This window comes from Aythya fuligula, chromosome 6 (assembly GCF_009819795.1).
Source record: "Aythya fuligula isolate bAytFul2 chromosome 6, bAytFul2.pri, whole genome shotgun sequence".
NCBI lineage: Eukaryota > Metazoa > Chordata > Aves > Anseriformes > Anatidae > Aythya > Aythya fuligula.
Window position 1 is genome coordinate 12,638,525 of NC_045564.1, and position 23,330 is coordinate 12,661,854.

Below are 23,330 nucleotides of genomic sequence, written 5' to 3' on the forward strand. Positions count from 1 at the left end.
CTGATGGTGTTCTCTGACTTCTGGGCCCTTAGTAAGTAGCTGAGATAAAGGTAAGCACCATTACTGTGTTTAAGAGGAGACATGGCAATTTCAGCCTTTGAACACAATATAGGATGTTTCACTCTTCTCAGGAAACAAATGTAATTGTAGTTTATTTTATGCATATTTCCAATGTTGATGGTATGTTTTCTGATTTTGAAAGACGGCTTCTTTGATAAGTCAATTGGTCTGTTGAGTTTTCTGTCTTACTTCATCTGTTTTGTAACTTAATTACGTAGTATGTTTAAAAATGCATTTTATTTCCTAAGGTACATATTCTGAGGACCTGTATAGATAAACAAAATATGTCTAAGTAATCAAAGCATGTTACTTTTGTTGCACATTCCAAGAGGATTTTAAGAGTAAGACTGTTCTTGTTCTGCTCTTAACAATAGTTGTGTTAATGGGATCCGAGTTTATAATTGTATAATATATTTCCTGTACACTTTGAATTAATTTTATAATTCTTTTTTGTTTTGTGGAAGTGCTATTAAATATTAATAAAGGGCAAAAGTAGACAAAATACAGCACCCTGGCTGAAATAGTGTATCAGTGAGTATTGTTAGTTCAGATGTGGTGTTTTGGTAGATAGATGTTCTTTTATGTTCATATTGCTTTCATTATAAAGTAGATATGCTAATGGTGGAGTAGATCCAGCTGATTTCATCCAAACATTCCTATTGCAGTCAAGATCTGGACTCTTCCTAGAGTTTCCTATATAAAAATATAGATTGTATATATGTTAAGAATGCCTTTCATAACTTTTTACAGGCAGGGTTCATGGGTATAAAACATCCAATGTTGTGATGTTGCACAATGACGACCAGTTCAGTAAAATAGATGAAGTTTAATTTGAGATCCTGAATACTGTAGTATCAATGTGTTTATCCATATGGCTAATTGAAAGGGCAAACATTACCTTGTACTAGATAGAGAGCTTGTCATCTTACAACATCAAGTATTAATAGATTACGCATGCTGTATAACTCAGTGAAGTCAGTGGATCTACTCTCATGAGAGTGAGCAAATTGAATTCTTATTTACGTTTAGACTGTATTTTTACTTTCACATTCTTGCTTTATTTTATGTGCCTTTGGTAAAGAGACAAAAGGAGGAAGAAAGAGGCAAGTGGTGTCTTTGAAAGTCTATCTTTTAGAAAATATGCAGAGTTTAGATTGCTACACCTGGCTTTCACTGAAGACTTACATTATAGGTGCTTTTTTTATAGGTTATTTAGAGACTGAAAGACAAAGTTGCAGCTTTCACCAATTAAGATGGTGAGCAACACCTTTATGATCCAAGAATTATAGATGACTGAATATTTATCCTTGATAATTGTCTAGTATTCTGTAATGTTTATGACAAATGATCAATGACTCTCACTGGAAAAATGAAGTGAAAGTTCAGGTAAGTATAGTTTTAATACCAAAATCATTGTTTACATTTCAGATAGTTTCCAATTATTTAATTTTTATTTATTTAATCAAATTTCCGGTTTTTTTTTACTATAAGCCTTTTTTTGTCTCATGTAACATAAATCTGTTACAGCTAGCGTTTTTCAACTGTAATATTAGCTGAGAGTTACTATATTGAATTCATATTTATACTTTTATGTTTAAAAATATAATGTAGACTGGAACGTTAACGACCTAAGGCCTGAGGGAAGAATTTGTTTCTTTTATTATCAGTGACACAATTACTTTTGTTTTCAGAGCTACATAAAGAAGTAGATTCATGGTTATGATTTCTTTATCACTTCCTTCTCAGAAAGAAATGATGTCTGCTCAGCTTAACCCTTCAAGTTTGAAAATTTTAGAAAATAGACTTGTAAGCAATTGTAATCAATGGATCTTGGGAATAGTCTAGTGTAAAGGTATGTTCTGTCTATGCTGAAATTATACACTATGGACTGTGTAGTAATCCTATATGTAAATACTGGATTCCTAGGTAGTGAAAGATCTCATCTGCTGTACTTGAAACTTGAAACTTTGGGGACGGTTTTCCTTTTCGTACAATTTTGCAGCTACTGGAATTACCTCTGCTTTATCCTGAGCAGATACCATGCAATTTTCTGGAGTTTCTCTGCACCTAACACCAAAGCTATTATGTTGTTTTATGTAATTCTGTTTAATTTCATCTCTGAAATTCATCCAGTAAATTGTTCAGATTAAAAGGTTTGATGTGAATGGTTCGATATGTCTCTGTCTAGATAATGTGGTTTTACACTTTGATTTGTTTCATTATAGAATGCCTAATGCCATCTGTCCATTTCAAATGGATCCAGACTTGCAGGGTAAGGATTTTTCTCTCCTCTCTCCCCCCCAGCTTTTCTCAAGAGATGTTTCTGTGTCTGTTTGGACAGAAACTAATGAATTGTAAAGAAGTCATACCGCTTATGGAATCTCTGTGCTATAACATATAAATAACATACACTGCTGTGGTGCCTGTGGTTTTGGATCTGTTCTTTCATCTTCCGTTGCCATTACCACCTTGACTCATGGAATGGTCAAGCACACAATGGTCATGTTTCCAAATTTATAATTTATGATAATTTTTTTTTTTCACATGTTCTACAATAGGTGTGAAGGATAGCTATACATTCCCTTTTTAAGTGTAAAATCTTGGGTGATACTTCATCTGCTATATAACAGGTAGTGCAAAATGCAGATCAGGTAACTAGCTGGAAATGCCAAGAAACAGTGCACTCTTTTCTGTTTGTGTAGGAATTCTTTTGTCAGCTTCTCAACAAAGGGCATTTATGAGTCTTGAGGTAAAATTTGACTCACTGCAGAACCAGTTGTGTGCTAGTTTTCTGTCCAAGGGGAAAGTTCCATCCCTATGAGAAATGAAAGCATTGAGTTGTTCTGAGCTGCCAAAAAGCCTCACATAAATAATAATCCTAAAACATTTTGATTTAATTTGAGCTTTTTTTTCTTTGCCTGATGTTTACTTATGTGCTCTTGCAAGGTAATTCTGGAACTATTGCTTGACTGGCACAAAATGCCTTACTTTGAAGCCACATATCATCTATAAGGATGAGCTTGAATCACAGATGTAGTAAAAGCAAGAGAATAGCAGATGGCTATTAAAACAGACTCCCTCCATTTAGAAAGTCATCTTGCACATGGAAGATGTTCAAGTTGGATCATATGCACATTTCTAACATTTGTATTCCTTCTTAGAGAAGGAAAATAAGCATTTGGGACTTAATCCATAGCCTATGGAAAACTGTGGGAGTCAGCCTGTTCCTTTCAAAAAAGCTTTGGATCAGGTTACTGAAGAAAGAGAACTGATGCTGCATGGAAGTAAAAACTCATTTTTCACATTGTATGACATGCTATACTACATCTCCAAATAATATTACAAAACATAATGTGACAAGAGCAGGAGTAGACAGATGGTATGGCTGATACAGCTTATTTCTATATCGTAAGCAGCATCTGGGAAACAGCAGAGCCCATAATTTGCTGGCTATTAACATTAGTCTGGCACATTTGTGGAGAGCCATTGCACACAGATTGGACCATTTCCAGACTAAACAGGTAGAGAGTTTTGTAAATTATTTCTACTCAATTGTGCATATTTGTTATTTATCTTTGATCTTTATCAACTGTGAGTAACTCTTCCTCCCTGAACTACATCAAGAAAGCCTCTGAGGGCAGGACTAAGTCCCATTGTAGTTACTAAAGCTACTGTGATCAAGCCTTGTTTTTCCTGTCATAAAGTTCTGAGTATGCGTGTAAAGTAGCAGTTATAGATCAAGTTCCGAAGCTCTTACTTCCCACTCAGAAAAACATGCTTTATTGATGTGAAAGGAATGAGCTGAAGTCATTTAAGGGCATAGGATTTAGTCAAGCAGCTTGAGTGGAATTACTAAGCAGAGATGTCAAAAGCCAGTTGCTCTGGTAAATTGCTTATCTTCCAAGAGAGTCCCAGATGTTGATCTTGACAGAAAATTTGTTTAAGTCTTGAAACAATATGCATCCCAAACAATAACGCTGCTGTGCAGACTGGCAAACTGTTCCTTGTAGAAAAAGCATCTCTACTCTGATCAAGAAGGTATTTTGCCTAGAAATATTATTTCAGTATGATCTTGGCTAAAAAAAAAAAAAAAAAAAAAGGACATTTTTATCAAAATGAACAGAATTTCAATGATGTTCAGAATTCTGTCTACAGAACAGCCCTGAAACTACGCGCAATACAAAGTCTGTGCCAGTGTTAGTAGATGAAGAGGATCTCATACTTTGGCAGGGAGATAAATCCGTAAACATTCTGTGTTGCTGTCACCATGAGTTATTATGCTACTTTGCTCTCTCATTTTCCACGTGGGAAACTCAAAGTGCATTATAAACAGTGAAGAGCCAGATAGTAGTTCATATACAGCTCAATTTTTACCCGCCTTTGAATGTCAGTGGAAATACATTACAATTCTAAAGGCATTGGAGAACTGAGTTACTGTTACTATCTACAACATTGGTACATAGACATCACTGGCAATTATGAATCTTTATACTATTATACTTGTTAAGTGTCAAATTCTTACATGATTTATTGGAAATAATCATGTATCATCAAAAAGCATTGACAGGCACTAAAATATTAATGAGAATTATTATACTATAACATTATAAGTATTATAATGGATATACTGTAATATAATATTGCAAGTATTAATGAGTAACATTATAAGTATTAATGTGAACAAACTAAAATATGATAGGCAGAAAACCCCTTGGGTTTGAAGTGAGAATTCTGTGCAAGCAAAGAGCTGTGGAACAAAGCCCTGGGCACCTAGCTTGTTTTGAAATTACTGGATATAAATTCTATATTGAGCTAGAATGCATGGATATCTTGAATCTTCCACTGGAAACAGTCTGTTGATGAAAACTCCCAATCATTGCCAGTGAATCCAATCAATGCCATTGCATTTCCTCTATAATTTGGATGCAGTTAAGCATGCTATCTCCCTTCTCTTCCTAACTATTCTAAAATCACATCCAGACACTTTTAAATAAACCCAGCAAGACCATTCCCAGTTTATTTCCTTTTTATGTCGAATAGTGTTTTAGATTTTGTTTTCCAGACTTGTCTTAACTAGGCACTTTTAATTGGAGCAGAAAAAAAAAAAGGTCCACCTTCCATTCAAGAGGAAGCAGGGATCCTCATTTGTTTCTCCCTTTGTTTTCTCACAGTGGATTTGCTTGATGTTTCTCTGATTCAGCACATCTTGTCAAGTGAACAGAGACAGAGGGAAAAGCAGATTTCTCTGAAAGAGCAGCAGCTCTCTGGAATGCTGAAGGAACTGTTCCAAAGGGCAAGATTAGAAAAACCAGGCCAGGTAGATCCAAGAGCTGCCAAATTCACATTGAGCCTACTAAAAGCCATGTATGACAGGTGAGAAGAAGCACAAATATGAATCCATCACAAAGTACTGCTAGATCAAGTCTGTTTCTACTCTTCTTATGTCATTTATATGTGAAACTCCTTTATTGATGGTATTTTGCTTAAGTTACACATAGTGAGAGTAGTTCAGGTATAGGAAGATGAGGCACAAAGCTTTAACAGAAGAACAGTGGTTAGATGTTTCCAGACATACCTGGAAATCTAGATGTCTTCCTGCCCATACTAACTTTCTGTGAGCAGCTTTCTACGAAGAGTGGCTCTTCTTTTGGCTGCTAAGGTATTTTCTTACACTCCTGAAAAATAACCCGTATTTGCCTTTATATATACACAAGTCAAGAATTTGCCAGTCACTTTTCATTATTCATTTTTCTCCAGCTTAAAATATTCATCAGCCAGTTACAAAACACTACCCGTGTTTCATAACTAAGCTGATCAGCTTGCTCCTGCAAATGGCAAATCTTTTTTTTGGGGGGGGATAATAAGCAAGCAGCTTGTAGACCGTAATTTTCTCATGTATTGTTTGTGAATAATTTATTAGTTCACTAAAGGCAAATTTGGTTCATGACTGTATCAGATTTAAAAGAAAAGGTTAAGTTCATTGTTGAGTTTATTCACTACAGATGAAATTTATTCCCTCCTACATCAGAGTAAAGCTTTTTTACTGGGAGCGTGAGTATGATGTAAGTGGTCTGCAGGACTTTGTCTTGAATTACCATTAATTACATGATATTTAAGATCCCATGTTAAGAACTTTTTGTACTTACGAGAGTAAAGGCTAAGAATAAATGGGTGTATTTCAAAACAAGCTAGAATCATCAACAGTGCTTTGTAATTGGTGTGCTATAAGTACGAACCCAAGGAAATCATTTACAAGAATGTTCTTTGCATATCTTGATCCTTTTTTCTGTTTTCCTGGTAAAACAGAAAATGTATCATTTTCTTCATGCTATAATGTGTTTTTGAACTTTTTTCACAAGTTTTTTTTTTTTTTTTGGCCATGTATATAGGATAGAAAAAGCATCTTATGCTTTTCTTCTAAGTGTGTTTTCTCCGCAGAGTGCTGTTCTCCACTCTTAACAATGGAAAGTCTTTCAAGTCAAGAGTATATGGGGGCTTTTCCATGTCTGTGTGGTTGTTTACTTATATGCTTATTAAAGTACAATAAGGTATACAATTGAAAACCTTTATGAGTTTTGAGAGTAGCTGTCACAGAGACATTTTTACTAAGTTTCATTAAACAGCAATGCCTAGTTAATATTCTGTGTGTATTCCCTTTCTCTTCAGGGAATGTTTAGTCTTACATAGCTTTAATCTTGGATTTTCCTTTATGAAAGTTCTGGGAAAACTAAATGTATAATTGAAAATCTAGAAACTTTTGACCAACAATTTCCCATATAGATCATACTTTGGAAGCTATTACAGCTTTCTTCAATTTGCTCTGTAACAATGCAGTTTAGTTAAAGATTCTTGAAGACAACTTTACGTAACAAATTTTAAAGTAAAACTGCTTTGCAAAAGTGATATTTTAAATATAGAATAGTAAGATTTTCGGATTTATGGTTTCCCATTAATATGTTTTGTCTTCACATAAAGAAGCTTTTTTCATTTAGTGCCTATGTTGCAAAGTTGGGTTCTAAAATAAGGTTTATTCTTTATGACTTGCATTATTCAATGGTCAAATGAAGGTCCTTCTCCTGCATATATCCTTGTGATTAAATCAAGTTGGAATGAAATTAAAGGAAGTCAACCCAAGGGTTGCTCAGGGCAGGTCTGGGGCCACAATGAAGCTGGCTGATGATATAGTAGAAAAAACACTTTGTAGTCCTACTTTTTCTTTCATATTTGGGAAGGCTTTCCACAAGTGAAGAGTAGGATTTATTTTTTTTCTTTAAGGAAAGTGAAAGTATTGTAAAAATAAAGTATTGCAAAGTAAGTATTGTAAAAGTAAATTTATATCTTAAGTGGAATGTGAGGTCTTTGAAGGAGGTACTGTCTGTTTTATAATTGCATGGTATTTTGAACAGTTAATATTGTAGTCGTGTTCAATGACAAAGGGTCCTAGACATAAAGTATCACAAAAATGCTACATCAGTTATATGCGTACAAAAGGATATGAGATTTGAAGTTGTCTTCAAATGTAGCAATATTTTTTCTTAAGAGATTGCATTTTTCACATTATTGGTGAATATAGTGTAATTTATTTTATTTTCCTAGATCTGGAACGGGTTATATCAAAACTAGATCTGTTGCAGCTGCCTTAATTGCTCTTTCAAGAGACACTCTACTTGCTAAATACAGAGGTGGGAAGTGTACAGTTTTATATACTGCCTAAAATACCAAATGTTGAGGAAAACATTTAAAAGAGAATATAGTTCTGCCATGCAAAAAGTACATTATGTCAACTGCGTTGTTGTAGGGCTGATGTGGAAGGATACTTTTTCATTAATGTTCATATTCATCTTTGCATAAACAGTCTCAGAAAAAAAGCCATAATACAGCTTAAGATTGCAGAGCTCAAAAATAAAGGCCAACTTCTTTTTGCCTAGCAAAAATGAACAGAAACGCCCTAGTTTTAAGTTTCACTAGAGCAGAAAACATATTTGTATATTAGATCCTGGATTTTTTTTAGAGTCCTTCTAACACTAGACAAAAAATGCTTAAAGAGCTAAACATAACAGATGAAAGCAGCCCAATGCAATGGGCAGCACAAAGATTTCTGCCTGAGTTAAGTGCTCAAAACAGAGAATAAATGGACCACAAGTGGCATATTGGTCTCATATTCTTCCATTGCACATTATGTATTTCCTTTCAAATTACTTGGAATTGACAAATCAAAATTTAAACAGGGCATATCTTGTGTAAACTTGTTTAAATGTATTTCTTATAGCCATGGAAATGAGTTCAGTGTTTCCTTCACCCTTACCAGTCTTAGCTGCCATGGATAAGGGACCTCCATAATTTCCTTGCTTTCCTTCTCCTTCCCCTGCCAGTAGGGGAAAGTGTTGTTACAGCAGTCATTGAGAGCCTGCGTTAGGTAGACAAGGAAATAACTTTTTTGAGAAGGTTACTTGGTAATTCACAATTATCATGCAGATTGCCTGAGAATGAGTAGCTAGAAGACTCTTCACGCTCTGCTAGTATTCTAGTTTCTTTCCTCTGGTTATTTTCAGCTTTTTTTGAGTTTTATGCTGTTCCTGATGGGAAGAAGTTCTTGATTACTCGTAGTGCCCTGAGAAGCCTGCTAACAGACTTAAATCAGGTAATGCCACTGCAGTGCTATTAGACAACAGGTCTTGTAGGGGGGATTCTAATCCAGGAGAAAAACACACATGGGTGATGTGTAACGTTTGGTAACGTTATGGAACTGAAGTCAGTAGGGTACTGTGTGGACGTAGGGATCTGCTATGCAGAGTAGGTTAAAGAATAAAACCCTGTAGCTCCTCTTAGTCTGAATAATGCCTGGCATCAGTATGTCTATACATTCATTTTGCTTGAGCTTAAAGGTCCTGGGAACAGCTGCATGCAGCTGTTGCTAAAGCAACTCCTAACTTAGATGTCTACTCAGTGGAATAGCTTGCAGTTGCACAATAATGCCTTAGCATACAAGTATTTCCAGCTGAACTGGTGCTGAACACCAGTTCTGGGGTCTGAAAATGACCCCTGAGATTCAAATCTACTGTCTTTCAGTATTCTAGTATGGTAACATAATGTGTTAATCCATTAGAGTAAGTGAGCTGGGAGCAAATCGTTCTGACACATGCTGAACTCTGAAATTGCACACTGGTGGCATGAATTTGAATAGATTTTCTTCAGAATAGTATGTAAAGTGGCATTTCTATCGAAGCTTCACCACCTGTGTGCTGTCACCGTCTCAGCAGAGCATGGTAGGAACATCTGTTTTTTATTGAGGTGTTTCTAAGCATTTCTTCTTGATGCAGATCCCAGCCATTGTGGAAGAAAGCTGCACTCTGTCTTGTGTGGAAATCGCTACTCACAGCTGTTTCCAAGGGGTGAGTGAAATTCTGATGTCCTGAGAAATGACTTTGAATGTAGCTGGTAAATTAAAATTGCAAGTGTATTACCATGTGGCATACACCAATACCTATTTTTAAGGAGCAGGGCTGTTCATCAGTCTTGCAGTATAGGGAGATTGATATCTACAGATACTACTGAAGACTTGCATTTATTCCAAAGCCTTTGAAACCCAGCAGCATTTTATGTGAATGAAAAACATTACACTAGCAATATCAGAGCTTTTATTAGGAACTTGAGATGAGACACCAGTTTTTTTCAAGCAAATGGCTGAAGTTGAGATGTATATTTTTTCCAGGTTCTGAATTCAGCAATTGTTGAAGAAAAATTCTTGTCTTGGCTGAGATCAGAGCCCGCTCTTCTGCTGTGGCTCTCTACATGTTACAGATTATCAGCTTCAGAAACAGTTTCTCACCAGGTTAGATGCAGAGTCTGCAAGAATTTCCCCATTAGAGGCCTCAGGTATGTCAGTAATTACTGTAGTCTTTAGCATCCACATAAATAGTTCTTACTATTGTTTGCATACTCTGCAGGCTATAACTACTGTATTAAACAATGAACATTTTACCGTTAGTCTGTTCTTGCTAATAGTAAGCTTAGAATGTTAGGTTTGTTTTTTTGTTGTTGTTGTTGTTGTGTGTTTTTTTTTTGTTTGTTTGTTTTTTTCATTTTTAGCTCTTTGTATAGTCACAAATCATACATCAATAATGTAGTAATATTACATTTCCATAAGAGCAGTGGATACAGATAATCTGGTGCATAAGAAACATGTGAAGGTGTAACTGCAATCTCAAAAACTATACTAGAACAGGTGTTTCTTCCTTGGATTGAGTTTCAATGGAGCAAATTAATAATATCAAAATCATGAGTGGGTTCTGGAGATTAGTCTGTTGTCGTTTGGACAAAATAACTCTTGCATTCAAAGAATGCTGGTGAAAGTCTTTGTTTAAAACAGAGGTGCTTCTCTGCATTTCAGAAACCAGGGGTCTGGACTTCTAGTAGTCAATCTTACTTTTACACCAAGTTCTCTGTTGCAGGGAAATAACCTAATCTGTTTAACTTCTTTACCGAAAGGGTTGTTAGACATTGGAACGGGCTGCCCAGGGAAGTGGTTGAGTCACCATCCCTGGAGGTCTTTAAAAGACGTTTAGATGTAGAGCTTAGTGATATGGTTTAGTGGAGGACTTGTTAGTGTTAGGTCAGAGGTTGGACTCGGTGATCTTGAGGTCTCTTCCAACCTAGAAATTCTGTGTCTGTGTATGTGTCTGTGTCTGTTTACCTTCATAGGTATCGCTGTTTGAAGTGCCTGAATTTTGACCTTTGCCAAGTCTGCTTTTTCACAGGCTGTCTCCGCAAACCACATAAGAGGTCACATCCTGTTGTGGAACACTGTGTGCAGGTAGAGTCCTATTGTACTGATTCATTGCCCTGTTCAGGTTCTTTATGTGGGCAATTTGGCAAGAGACTCTTGAACTACATTGATTATAAAATTATGTATATATCAGCCATGGTGCCCATGAGACATTAGTATTATTCATCTGGGAACAGTGAGTCAGGGAAAGGAGAAAAGGGGGCTTCTAACTTTAGGAATGTTCTGTTCTGAAATAACTGAACAGAGACATGAAATGTCATAGTGTGAGTCCTCTTCCCAGGCTGCTGTATGGCAGATTTGCCTTTTGCAGCACTTCCTTACACCTGTGGAAAGGTCCTACAGTGTGTCCCACTGCTCCTTCCTCCCAGTGCCACTGCGGAATCATTCAGAAATTAATATCCATCCTGAAGTTGTACTAACTCCTGCATGAAACTTCCTTTGTTCTAGACATTTTCAACTTTATTGTAGAACTTGTAGATTCATTTGTCCCTGTCAGCTGGGGACAGCATGAAGAGCCAGCATAGGCCCAAGTAAGCTCACCTCCTTGAGCTCCATCACAGGGGCAACTTGTGCTTTCATTGCTCCAGCAATGGACTTCAGCACTGGGAGACTGTGTCTGGTTAAATTTTCACATTGTCTGTACCAGGGAGTGGGCTGCTGAGGCAGGATTTGAAAACTCAGCACTGTTTCTGTTTACTGTGCTGACACCTTGTGGTAATTTTATTACCATATTAAGAAACAACTAGGACGCATGCTGTGTATTTTCTTCTTTTTTCCTGTTCAATTGTCAGGGCTCTTCCAATGTTCGTTACCAATCGTCTCCTGGGGCAGAACTGGCTTGTGTCCTCCCATAAAACAACTACGGAGCATAGCTATACATGAGCCTGGCACTGCTGTGACAAATTGAAGTATGGTTTTCACTGTGTAAGAGGAGAACATGAAACACAGAAAGCTGTATACATTAACACCTCTTATAATTAGTAAGAGTATTTCTTTCTGTTGATGAAAGGAGAACTTAGGTACTAGTTGGACAGAATTCTTGTTGTGCCTTTGAACTTTATCACTGTAATTGTCAAAACCTTGTATTAAACATTTCCAGGTTGCCTGAATTTATCCTGGACAGTGTTTTGCTTACATACCAGAATTGGAGCTGATCTTGCCTGTGGTCCTTCATCATCGTCCACCTCAGCTCCAGTTCTAGGGCTCAGACAGCAGCTTCAGCTGTTGAACGAACAGACCTTTGCTTGCACATGTATTGCCTTTGCCTTGGGTGTGCCTTTTTTTTTTCTGGGCAGCTGCTTGAAAATTCACTCCTTTCTCTTTTATCCTTCATTCCAATAGATGTCAGCAAAGGCGAGTGCAAAGCACTTTCTCTGCACTGTCAGGAACAACCTGTTTCAAGACTGCTGCAGAAGAAAGGAGGCTCAGAGAAGGAGAGCTCTGGAGATAACAGAGGAGAGGCAGTTCCCTGCTCACAAAAAGATTGTGTGAGTTTCTGTTTTCAATGAATCTATACTCTCTGAATAAAGTGTCAGGCTGTAGGATATTGCTTGATTGTGTCCTTTGAGTAAATGACTTTGTTGTGACAGACCATGTCATGATTTTTCCATAAAAAATAGAAAGCATAAATAGGAAATTGCTGCACATTGTTCTGTTGCTTAACCACGATTACAGTGCTGACAACCTAATGACCAGTTGTCTTATAGAACATCACATGCTTGTGTCCTCCTTCCCTCCTTCCTTTAGCATCTCTTTCTCTCTGTGCCATTTCTTATGCTCAGTCTAAGGTCAAGCATTGCAAATATTTAGCACCTGTCACTGAGTGGGTTTTTAAGCACCTCCTCCATGACAAATTCATTGGAAATTGACTGAATGGTTCCTGCATCTGAACCACAGTGTTTTCAGTGAATGTCATTCTACTCAAGTCCTACTGAATCGCAGTCCTGTGGGATTACTCACAATAGTGAGTAGCTGATTTTTTGCATCACCATTACCGTTCCTTTAGATCACTTCTGTTTTGCCTGCTTTTAGTTAATTTGTGAACTCATTACTGTGTTTCCTCTGATCATAGTAGTTAATAATGAGCATTGGAGGTTGTTATGATTTTCCGTATAGTTACTCCTTTCTTGCTCTGGCCTTTTGGTTGATGTTTAGGTGAAGAGAACAATGATACGAGATAAGCACTAAAAACATATGTAGGGGGAAATTCTTTACTAGCTATATAAAGCCTTAGCAACTCTCTTGCATCTCACATTCTCCAAATGAGGATTCAGTGAGACTGAAAAAGGGGAAAAAGGTCAGTCCTCTCTAAAAGAATTAAATTAAATTAATTTCATCCTTGTGGGAAGGAAGAGAAAAATCTGGTTATAAAACTCTTTGCTACACTGCTAGGTAAATACTAGAAACCAAATTTTTTATATACACTAAGGTCAGTGGGTGATAGTTACAGTGATTCTTGTAGAGAATATTTCAGTGTTCATTCTTTAGAATGTGGTGAAATGCAAAATATTTTCCATTGTTAAATTATCCCCACTTGTATTCAGCAACAAAAATTCACTCTTTGTTCTGAATATCATTTAACTCTTCTGTGGGCAGTCAAATTTCTTTGCAATTCTGTGGGTTTTTTTCTTACCTCATGCTTGGGTAGCAGTCAATGAGAAAAAAACAGAATTTGGAGTTGCCATTATAGGTGTCACTGACAGGTATCTGGGCTTTTCCCAGCATAGAATGGCCTGCACAGCAGGGTATCTGGCCCTTTGCTATCCTTTTGTAGTTGAATTTCGTAATATCTTTAGCTCCTTCTTAATATTGGAAGTTAAAAAGAGAAGTAGCAAATTGCACTGATGCTAAATGGGTGGAAAGAAGAATCTGCTGTTGAAGTTCTGTTGAAAGAGTGGAATTTGTTTTTAAGGAATTTCATTCTTTCAGCCAAAATATGCTAGCAGGCATAGACAGATCATTCCCTTTTCTTAGTCAATAGTAGGCTGTCTGTCTATACACAGTGCATTAGCTGTATTTTGATTGTTCTGGGTACCAAAACCATGTAAAGCTTGATCTTTTGTCTACTCCGTATTTCTTTGTTGGTGTACAGTCCCCTTGCAGAACTCAGTACTTCATCATTCCCTGAAAACCTGTCTCTCCCAGTGGACAGACCTGTCCTGGAGTCACCCATGCTTGTATCTAAAAGCAGAACTGTAACACACAAGAGTAAGAATAACAGTGAGACGCCAGAGCAAGACAAGACAAAAATTCAGGTGAGTGAAACATGAAGGTGTAGTGATACTAAAGCTGGGAGGAAGACCTACCATGTTAACTATCTAACTGATGTCTAATGACCAGTGAAAAAGAATGGACAGCTTCACCTTTTTGTTAATTTCTCACATATAGAAAAAAATGGGGAATCTGAAAACTTAGTGAACAAGACTCCTTGACTTCCGTGACTGTCAGAAGCATTTGTAGGAATATTTGCTCTGTAAACTTTTTTTATTTTCTAGTTGTCTTAAAGCAGCATGATAAAGACTGCCTCAGCTAGAGCCCTCTCTCTATTCTGACAGCAAAAAATGCCATCATGTCCTCCCACTGCAAGCAAATGTCAAGGAAGGACATCTTAATTCCTAATAGGCTTGGACCTTTTTTTTTTTTTTTTGTCACCATAGCAATATAAGAGGACAGAATGGGCCCTTCTTAAGGATTAACCCAGAGTAGTGTCCACTCCAACTAAAATAGCTCATGCATAAAAGCTCTTCACCAATCTATTTCCAGGTTCCCTGCATAGAAACAATGCTAGAGGAGTGGAAAGGATAGTGTAAATAAAAATAAGTACATAGCAGTTTTTGTGTTTCTATATTTATTTGAGAGGTTGGTAGCTCTGTCCATACTTGGAATATACAGAACAATGGGTTGTGGGTTGTGTTCAAACCAGTTTGTGTCATCCACTTACCCTGTTCTTCCCAGAAGCCAAGAATGCAGTAACTGAGAACTACCCTGTATGTGTCAGGTCAGTTCCTTGGCAGTTTCCTGTGCTACTCCTTGGAATAACTGTCTTCTAGGACTCTGTCCAGCATGAGCTATGTGCCAGCAAGCACATATCTGCAGTAGCAATGGTGGGCAAATATTGCTTAAGCATGTCATTTTGATGGCTGGCATTTGTCATTTTGGAAAACACTGAGACAGGACTGTAGTGGTACTCTGTCACATGCATTGCAGTCTTGTTCATTTTCCCTCTGGGATGAAAATTCTTTTTGAGCAGGTTTATACTGATTTCCAACATATTGGAAAATGAGTATAAATCTGTTAGTGCAGATTGCTTAAAAAGATGCAGATTGTAGGTCCAATGCAAGGTAGCTTTTAAAAGAATCCGTTAGCTTTTGAAGGTCCTGAGGTCTCAGCTATGCGTCTTACAATTAAATGGCAAACCTGATTCCAGACCATCTTATACCATGCCTCTAAGGCAGTTTACTTTGAAAGTTTATCCCTGACTTCTGGAACTACTGTCCTGTGTGACTCAGAGATTTCTACTTTAATCCAAAGATCAGAGGTTTTTCTTCTTCCTTATGCATCCAGTCTGTCTCCTTCCATCTCCTTCTTCCAAAGCAGTTGTGTGACTTGGGAGAGACTGTTTCCAAATCAGAATATTCTATTTTGCAGAAATTCAAAGGTATGAGGTTTTATTCTGATTGAAAACAAAACAAATTCTGAAAACACTTAGAATGTGCCATAGGACAAAGAATTTGTTCTATATTGAGTAAATTTTCCAGTCTTTTCTAATAGCCATTAGAAATGCATTAATGTGTATGTTGGTTGCAATCAGCTGATAAGTTTAGTAAATCTGTAAAATGGGCCAATTCCCCAATTTACCATGCCTGTCTGTAGCAGAATTTGCCTAGAAAATAAAATTTTATTGCTGATAAAATCGCGAACAGATTTTTTTCTCTTCTTTATTACAGGCAATAGCCTCTTTTGAAGCAGATATGTTAAAAATGCATGATTCCCTCAGAAGTATTCACAATGAAAGCAGGTAGGTAAATGCAATAATACAACTGAAGACTGGTGGGCAATACTGTTCCAGTGAAAAATGTTGAGATTTTAAATAATTTCGTGTCAAATGGGGATGAATGAAGTAGCTCAGCAACAAAAATCACAAGTGAAGATCACTGGAAAAACAATTTATAGAATCATAGAATCATAGAATATCCTGAGTTGGAAGGGACCCTTAAGGATCATCAAGTCCAACTCTTGACACCGCACAAGTCTACCCAAAAGTTCAGACCATGTGACTAAGTGCACAGTCCAATCTCTTCTTAAATTCAGACAGGCTCGGTGCAGTGACCACTTCCCTGGGGAGCCTGTTCCAGTGTGCAACCACCCTCTCTGTGAAGAACCCCCTCCTGATGTCAACATTTTGTTTTGCTTTCATCAGCATTACTGTAATTATTAGTTTAAATAATGTCAACTTGATAATTCACTTCAAGTTTTTAAATCAAGTTAGGATATCTCTATAAAGAATATGCTTTAAGGCAAATAGAGGTAACAGGCCTGACAGAGTAACTGCTGCAAAAAAAATCATGGCTTAGATTACTACAGAAATCCCTTCTGGTGTTCAAACCTTTGACATAGGATATTATATTGATATTTAATACTTACTATTAGAATATGACACATTTCACATTCATTTTTCTTTTCTGTGTATGGTATGGGCTTAGCTGTAACCATGCTCACCTTTTTCTGTCACTTTTGCTTTTCCCTCCATTTTTTTGTATATATATACAAATGTGCTGTGGATGTAATTGTGTCTGTGACCACTGAAACCAGAGTCTGCAGGTCAGAGGTCTGCGATAAGAGTTGCCAGAATAGTTGCTCTTAGAGGGACTACTGTGACATCTCTTCCAGTTTCAGCCACCTTTTTGGGAAACATCAAACCCTAAGATGCAAGGCATAGTTCCTGGCTGCACTTCCACTCAGCTCACATCTTTCCTCTAGAACACTCCAGTTCTTGATAATTCTGTTTATACAGCCTAATTCTTGAAATACTGGCCTCTAAGCCAGAAGCTGTTTCCTGAACTGTAAAAGAAAGGAAAGTTTGTGCTACAGTGTTTGCTCTATTCTGTGATTGTATATATGTGTGTGTAATGGGTTATCTGATCCAGCAAAATTCCCACCCTTCTGTGTCCCTGTAAGGAACATGAAGAAGCAATTCAATAAATGGAAGGACAAAGTGCAATTTCTTCACAGCTGCCAGGAAGACAGAAGCTGCAAAATAGAGACAACACTCCAAAGCTTGAGAGCAAGCCATGAAAACTTGCAAATGGAGCTGCAGCAAATAAAGCAAGATATAAAGGTATAGTGATAAATGTATGAAAAATCTTTACAACTATGGACAATTACTGAACACTAATTACTACTTTTCTTGCAGATCAGAAATCTTGGTACTATTTCATACATTCTCTGCTTATCTGCTCCGTTTTTTGTCTTCAGAGAAAGCAGATAGGCTTATTGCAGCAGTGATTTTCTTCTCACTCTGTATATATTTAGCACCTACCCCAGACAGATGTGTCTGGGTTGTTTAGATACTACTGCAATTAAAATAATGACAGGGGTTTCCAATAAGAGTGAGAAAATGGTTTCCAACAGAAGTGTTAGATACTTCATTGTGGTTGTTCCTTTAGAGTCCCATATTAACACAAAATAAATAAAATACTTCTCTGTCATTTCTAACTTTTATCTTGTACTGGGATGTAATACAGACGTCTTATGGAAAATATTTTATTAATTTAAATGAACAAGAGTTAATGTATTTTAAAAGAATCTCTAAGGTTCTGAAAAGGCCCTGTTTTACAGGGATTTCATATGTGTGTGCCACTTGCAGCATTTTGTACCATTTTTGACCATGCTACTTTTAGAGTGTTTTTCAGATCAAACATATAGGAAGGCCAGACACATCTGTAGTGCACAGCTTAATATCACTAGCACATGGAGTCCACTGTGACCTGGTGTGTCATACCATCCTCTGTATATGCTATGACACTGGTCTGTCCCCAACTTGTAGGGCTGGCTGCACATGTGCAGTTAGGTGTCCAGCGCATTCCAGTTACTCAGATTCAGTGTTCGTGCAATAATGGTATTTGCCATCCTGGTTCTGACTAGAAAATTCCAACTACAATCGTGGCACTGACAAACAGACTGTTTTTGGAATTTTGGATGTTAAAAGGTTTGAGATTTTGATACATGTTTAATATGTGTTTTTTTTTTTTTTTTTTTTTTTTTTTCCCCTTAGTTTAATTATTTTAGGATGATTTTTCCTGCAAATTTAGCCTTTGAACATTATTATTGCCATTTTTCAATGGCATTGAAGCATATGATGTCCTCAGATCAGAACTGTGGAAAAAGTGGACACATAGATTGTCCAAACTCAAAGTTTCATTTCACTGCAGAGAAATATTTTATTTGTGGAAAGAATTGGTTTTAATACGTGAGAAATTAAAGAAATAATAATAATTATTATTATGACTCCAAATATTTTTTCCCACCTATTTTATCTCTACCAGCAACCAAAACATAAGTTATTTTTATGTTGTTTCTGTGTTTTGTCTTTTGTAGACCATGTTACAGTCAACCACACATCCTTCTTTTTCACTGCATCAGAATATGATGCCAAGAAATCAGCATGTCCTTCTGGAAAGGAGAATGCAGGGTGGATTCAATCCTGCTGAAATAAATCCCATTTCCAGAACATGTGCGGACTGGAAAGCTTTGAATCGCCCCAACTCTGAAAACAGAATGCAGCTTTTAGAGACACCTGAGGTTCCTGCTACAATGAACTTTATATTCTCAGAAGACCCAGTGAAGTCATTGACCCTGCAGCATGACGGACTTTTGATTGGACAATGTAAAAAAGCAAAAGAGAATCAAACTTACCTGCCTGAATTGATGGAAAACTCCTGCAGTGGCATTGTGGGGAATACAGTTCTCACTCCCACTGCAATACAGATACCACCTGATAAAAAGGAAGTCAGTGAGGAAGTGGAACTGCAGCAGCTAGTGATGAAATTGAAGGATGCATTGTCTCTTCAAGCCCAATCAGGTACAAGTTCTCCTGGTTATCTAGACATGTTTTCTCACCTTCATCCAGTTTACTTTACAATATCATTCATAATAATTTAACCCTCAGAGGAAACCCTCATAAATAATTTAACTCTCAGAGGAATCTTACCTTTGCCATTGTAGAAGTACTCCAGTGCTATACTATAGGATGGAACACTTCTCTTTAAGGTGGAATATAGCCCCTAATGCTTGAGTAATTTGAAACAGGTTAAGTTAAAGCATGTAAGAGGAAGTCAGTCTCAGCAGTCAATTAAGGAGCATACTCATACTGATAAGGCCACTGGAGGTCTCTTCTGTTGCCCGTGCTGTGACATAATGACTCTAGTCCCAGGCAAAATTGCAGCAGTCCAAATGCCTTTGTAATCAGTGGTCTTACTACAGCAGAGCTTTGTTCAATACTCATGATGCCTCACTTTTGATAATGAGGATGTAATGAGGAGAGCAACATAAAAAGCTGCTGTTCATATGGAATTGTGATAGAGATTTATAAAGAGTATTGCAGAGCTCTGGCAGCAATCAAATGCTCTGAAACACATAAAATCCTTTCTTTTCAGCTCAACAGTCAGCTTTGAAGCAGGATTTCTTCTCTGCAGCTGAACATGTTTGCAGATCCTTCTCTGACCTCATCAACCAAATAACTTTGCCAGCTTGGAAGTGACAGAAACTGGCATTCACTTTACAGCTCCTCTGAACTATCAAAGGTAACTAAAGCCATGTCAGACACTTCACAGTATCTCAAATATTGCACTGTAATAACTAATCATAACAGATTTCTGCATTTACTGATTTCACCAGGAACCATAAAAAGTGTTAGAGAATAAGGTTCCCTTTCTATTAGTGTTTTCTAGTTCATATGTAGTAGATGTAGGGGCAACTGATAAAAAAAAAAAAAAAAAAAAAGTATGTCTTCATTAATGCTACACTGGCATTCACAACTGTCCTCTACTATTTTTTTCACTGCTATTTAACTGATAATGGCTTGTATTTAAGAATTTATTTTTTTTTCTATAAGAGACAGCTTGAGTCAGTTGATTTCAATGCTGTATTTTCTATCACTTTTTCTTAGTCATTAGGAAGGAGTAAATTCTTAACTATCAGACTTCTCAATACTTGATACTTAGATAGTCACGTTAGTCCAAACTGATAAATTCATGATTAATGGAAAAGATTCTTTGCACATTTAGAGGAAGCTGATTGCTTTAGAGGAGCCTTTACATTATTAATATATGTATTTGTGTAGAATTGTTAATAAGAATATCATGCTTAGTATAGAATGGTTATTAGGAAGATGTTACCTGCAGTATCAAAAATGTGTGAGAAGTCATTTTTTGTTAGTTGCTAGCCCTGTAAATCTAAAACTTCAGGAGTATTAAAAATACTTACCAAGCCTGTACGCATACATACAGGCATATATACACATATAATAATATACTTACAATATGGAAGTTTAAAAATAGATAACTGGCTGTAGGTAGCAGATTGCATTTGTTGAATTTAAGAAAGCATTTATTAGGCCTCAGCAGCAAACAGTCTAGGATTTGAAGAGAAAGAAAGGTACCAGACAAAAGAAACTTTGCATACAGCTTTGATCCATTCATACTACCGTATGTTATCTATCTTACGGTGATGGGTGAGTGAAAGCCTTGGAAAGAACTTAGATTTTACTTAGGAGAAAAATAATAGGTGTTCATTGCTTTCATTTCATCATTTCTTGTTGCTGCTTGTTTTATAGAAGTGCAACACCAGTCGTTTCAGTGAGATACTCTGGTATAATCTGTAATGATGGAGAGGGTCCTCAACTGCATATTGTCTTAGAGACAGCAGTTCTGAAGGTTGAGATAATGGGTGAAGATAGGGATTTGTATGTTATTATTAGATGTTTGACTTCTTTGTATGAACTAGACAATACGAACTCATGGCAAATTTGCCAAGCAGAATTCCTCAACAGTGCCATGGTTGAGTTACTTCACAGGAACTGCTGTATCTCTTCATAATGATGGCAGCAAGGAAAACACAGTGCACAAAAGTATTTTAAAGATCTGAGAAAAGGAAATGATTCAGAACCACTTCAGAGAGAGAAATTGTAGATTGTACTATCGTGGTTCTGCAGAAGGTGCACAAAAAATAGTGAATGAGTGTTCATAAGCACCACTGCCATAGCGTAATGCCATAGCGTAGTGCATGTGGGCTCAAAAACACTCATAGTTCAAGAATAATTTGCATGTTTTAAGGATTCTAATTGAGTCATTAAAGCTATTCCAGCTTGCCAAGAGAGAGAAGACTCCTAATTTTTTACAGGAATTTGTCTGTGATTACTAAGAAAACAAATTTAGTTTGGGTGAAAACAAGATATTTTTGGAAACTGGGGGGGGGGGGGGGGGGAACAGGTAAATCATATATTCTGGTGCTTAGCTTCATGTATAATGTGCAATAGGGAATGCAATAGGAAAAAGGCTGATGAAAAGTGTAGTGCTGAAGAAAAGCTGCTCAACAGACCACTTAATATTCCATGTTTTCCTTCTCTTCTATTTTTCATAACAAATTAAATTCACCAAGATAAAGGAACTGTTTGGCTCTTGCTAAAATGGCTAGAGGCATTGTTTTCTTTTAGTAACACCTCAGCCACCTTCTTGAAAGACATTACGCTATGGCAGTGGTGCTTATGAACATTCCTGGTTCTTTCTGATACTTTAAATCACAGAAACCCTTGATTACATATGATGCAAACATCCAAGAATTACAGCAACAAAGAGTGGTATGCAACTGAAAACTAACAAGTGTTTTTTCTGTAGCAAATGAAGGGTGAAGAGGATGAAAGGTAAAGGAAATAACTGAGGGAGAAGGATGCCAGAAAACAGGAAATAGATAGTGATGAGTTTGCTAGGAGGTGCATATATCCATATTATCACATGAATAGAATGTGGTGTGAAATAGAAGCTTAGTAGATTTTGCGATATACCAGTGACAAGAGATAAAAACAATGATCCAAGGAATATAATTGATGGTTATGAGAAGATACGCAGCAGCTTCTGATGAGGCTTTGAATACCCTTCAGAGTAGGAGCATCTGAATTAAAATTGATTGGAAGCAGTGACAGATGACAAATACTGGTTTGGTCAGATGCAGTATGGGACAGGTATGGAACACAAATGCTTATAGATAGATATGCCTGAACCTCTTAGTATTTAACTGTTATTTCATGGCAGCAGGTAAAGGCTCAGCGACATGTCTTCCCACATCAATAAGCAGCTATTTAGCTGCTAGTTTTCTGTAAGATGAAAGGGGCAAAGTCTCAAGACCTTTATTTTGTTGTCACTTGGTCCAGCTGACAGTGAAGCAATCTCAGTCAGAAACGTTCATCCCATCCTTCTCCTGTCACACTCAGACTGAGAAACAGCAAGCAAAGAGCAGTATCTGCAAAAACAATCCTGGCTCACCCTAATTTCTGCAACGGAGTTCACAGGGGAGATAGATAGGAGACAATATCCCGTCTTTAACCACAGGACAACTTTGAATTATTCTTTTGAGACTGTACAGCAAACCTGAGAGCACTACAGCATACTGAGAGCACTTGCTTTTTCTTAACACAGCCACCCTAGAAAGCCCCAGTTTATAATGAGTGTATCAGTAGCAAACAACATCATCTGGTTGTGTTTTTATGAGAAACTGTTAAGACCTGAATAAAAATAAGTAAGACCTATGTTACAAAACAATTTTAGCTCCAAGTTCTTCAGAGAGAAGAAAATATGTGAGGTAAGAGTTCCTTTAGGAATTTTACCACATGCAGGTTTACATACAATTGCATCCCCTTTTTTATTTCAGCACAATTAAAAACAACAGGTTGTCTCCTTTACATAAGTAATTTCCAAACGTTCTCCGTAGGGTGGCCTATGCTAAAGATTCATCTGTTTTCTTAGTCTTTCCTCCATATACTAATCCTTCCCTGCCCGTTCCCTCAAAGGCCAAATGATGCTACGGCCTGTTAATTAAGGAACTTGCTGAAGCAGAGCAGTATTGTGAATTTGTTTAAGCTAAACGTAAGCTTGGCCAGCAGTGGTCTTTCTCCATTTCTGCTGCTGTCTGACAGAAGGAAGAAGGCTGCCAGCAGCCCTTTTCTGGGGATCCTGCTGTTGTAGGAGGAGGATATCAAGATTGGAAGCACTAGCCTCTTCCTGAAGGGCTCTGTGGAAGAGTCTAACAGTAGTTGTTCAGGTTCTGTTTTTATGTTTTGTAGAGTTTGAGAGCATATGGGAAGAGATAACGTCCTTTTGTACAATACCAATCCTACTTGACTGGCATCCAGCCCCTATCATACTTTGTTGTTTTTCTTAGTAGCTATAAGGACTGTGGGTGAAGACTCTCCCTCATGTTAATACAAAGCTGT

At 37.1% G+C, this 23,330-nt stretch overlaps 1 protein-coding gene across 1 annotated transcript; it reads left to right on the top strand.

Moving 5' to 3' along the window:
• The first annotated feature begins 1,404 nt into the window (after nt 1-1,404).
• On the top strand, nt 1,405-22,916 carry DYTN (dystrotelin). Its single transcript, XM_032189999.1, is given in 17 exon segments — nt 1,405-1,446; nt 4,184-4,256; nt 5,232-5,433; nt 7,657-7,742; nt 8,613-8,701; nt 9,381-9,452; nt 9,773-9,936; nt 10,762-10,873; nt 12,188-12,333; nt 13,938-14,100; nt 15,793-15,863; nt 17,024-17,183; nt 18,443-18,926; nt 19,501-19,586; nt 19,589-19,647; nt 20,679-20,807; nt 22,829-22,916. Coding segments are annotated over 17 exon segments (2,226 nt in total).
• Nucleotides 22,917-23,330: the final 414 nt, after the last annotated feature.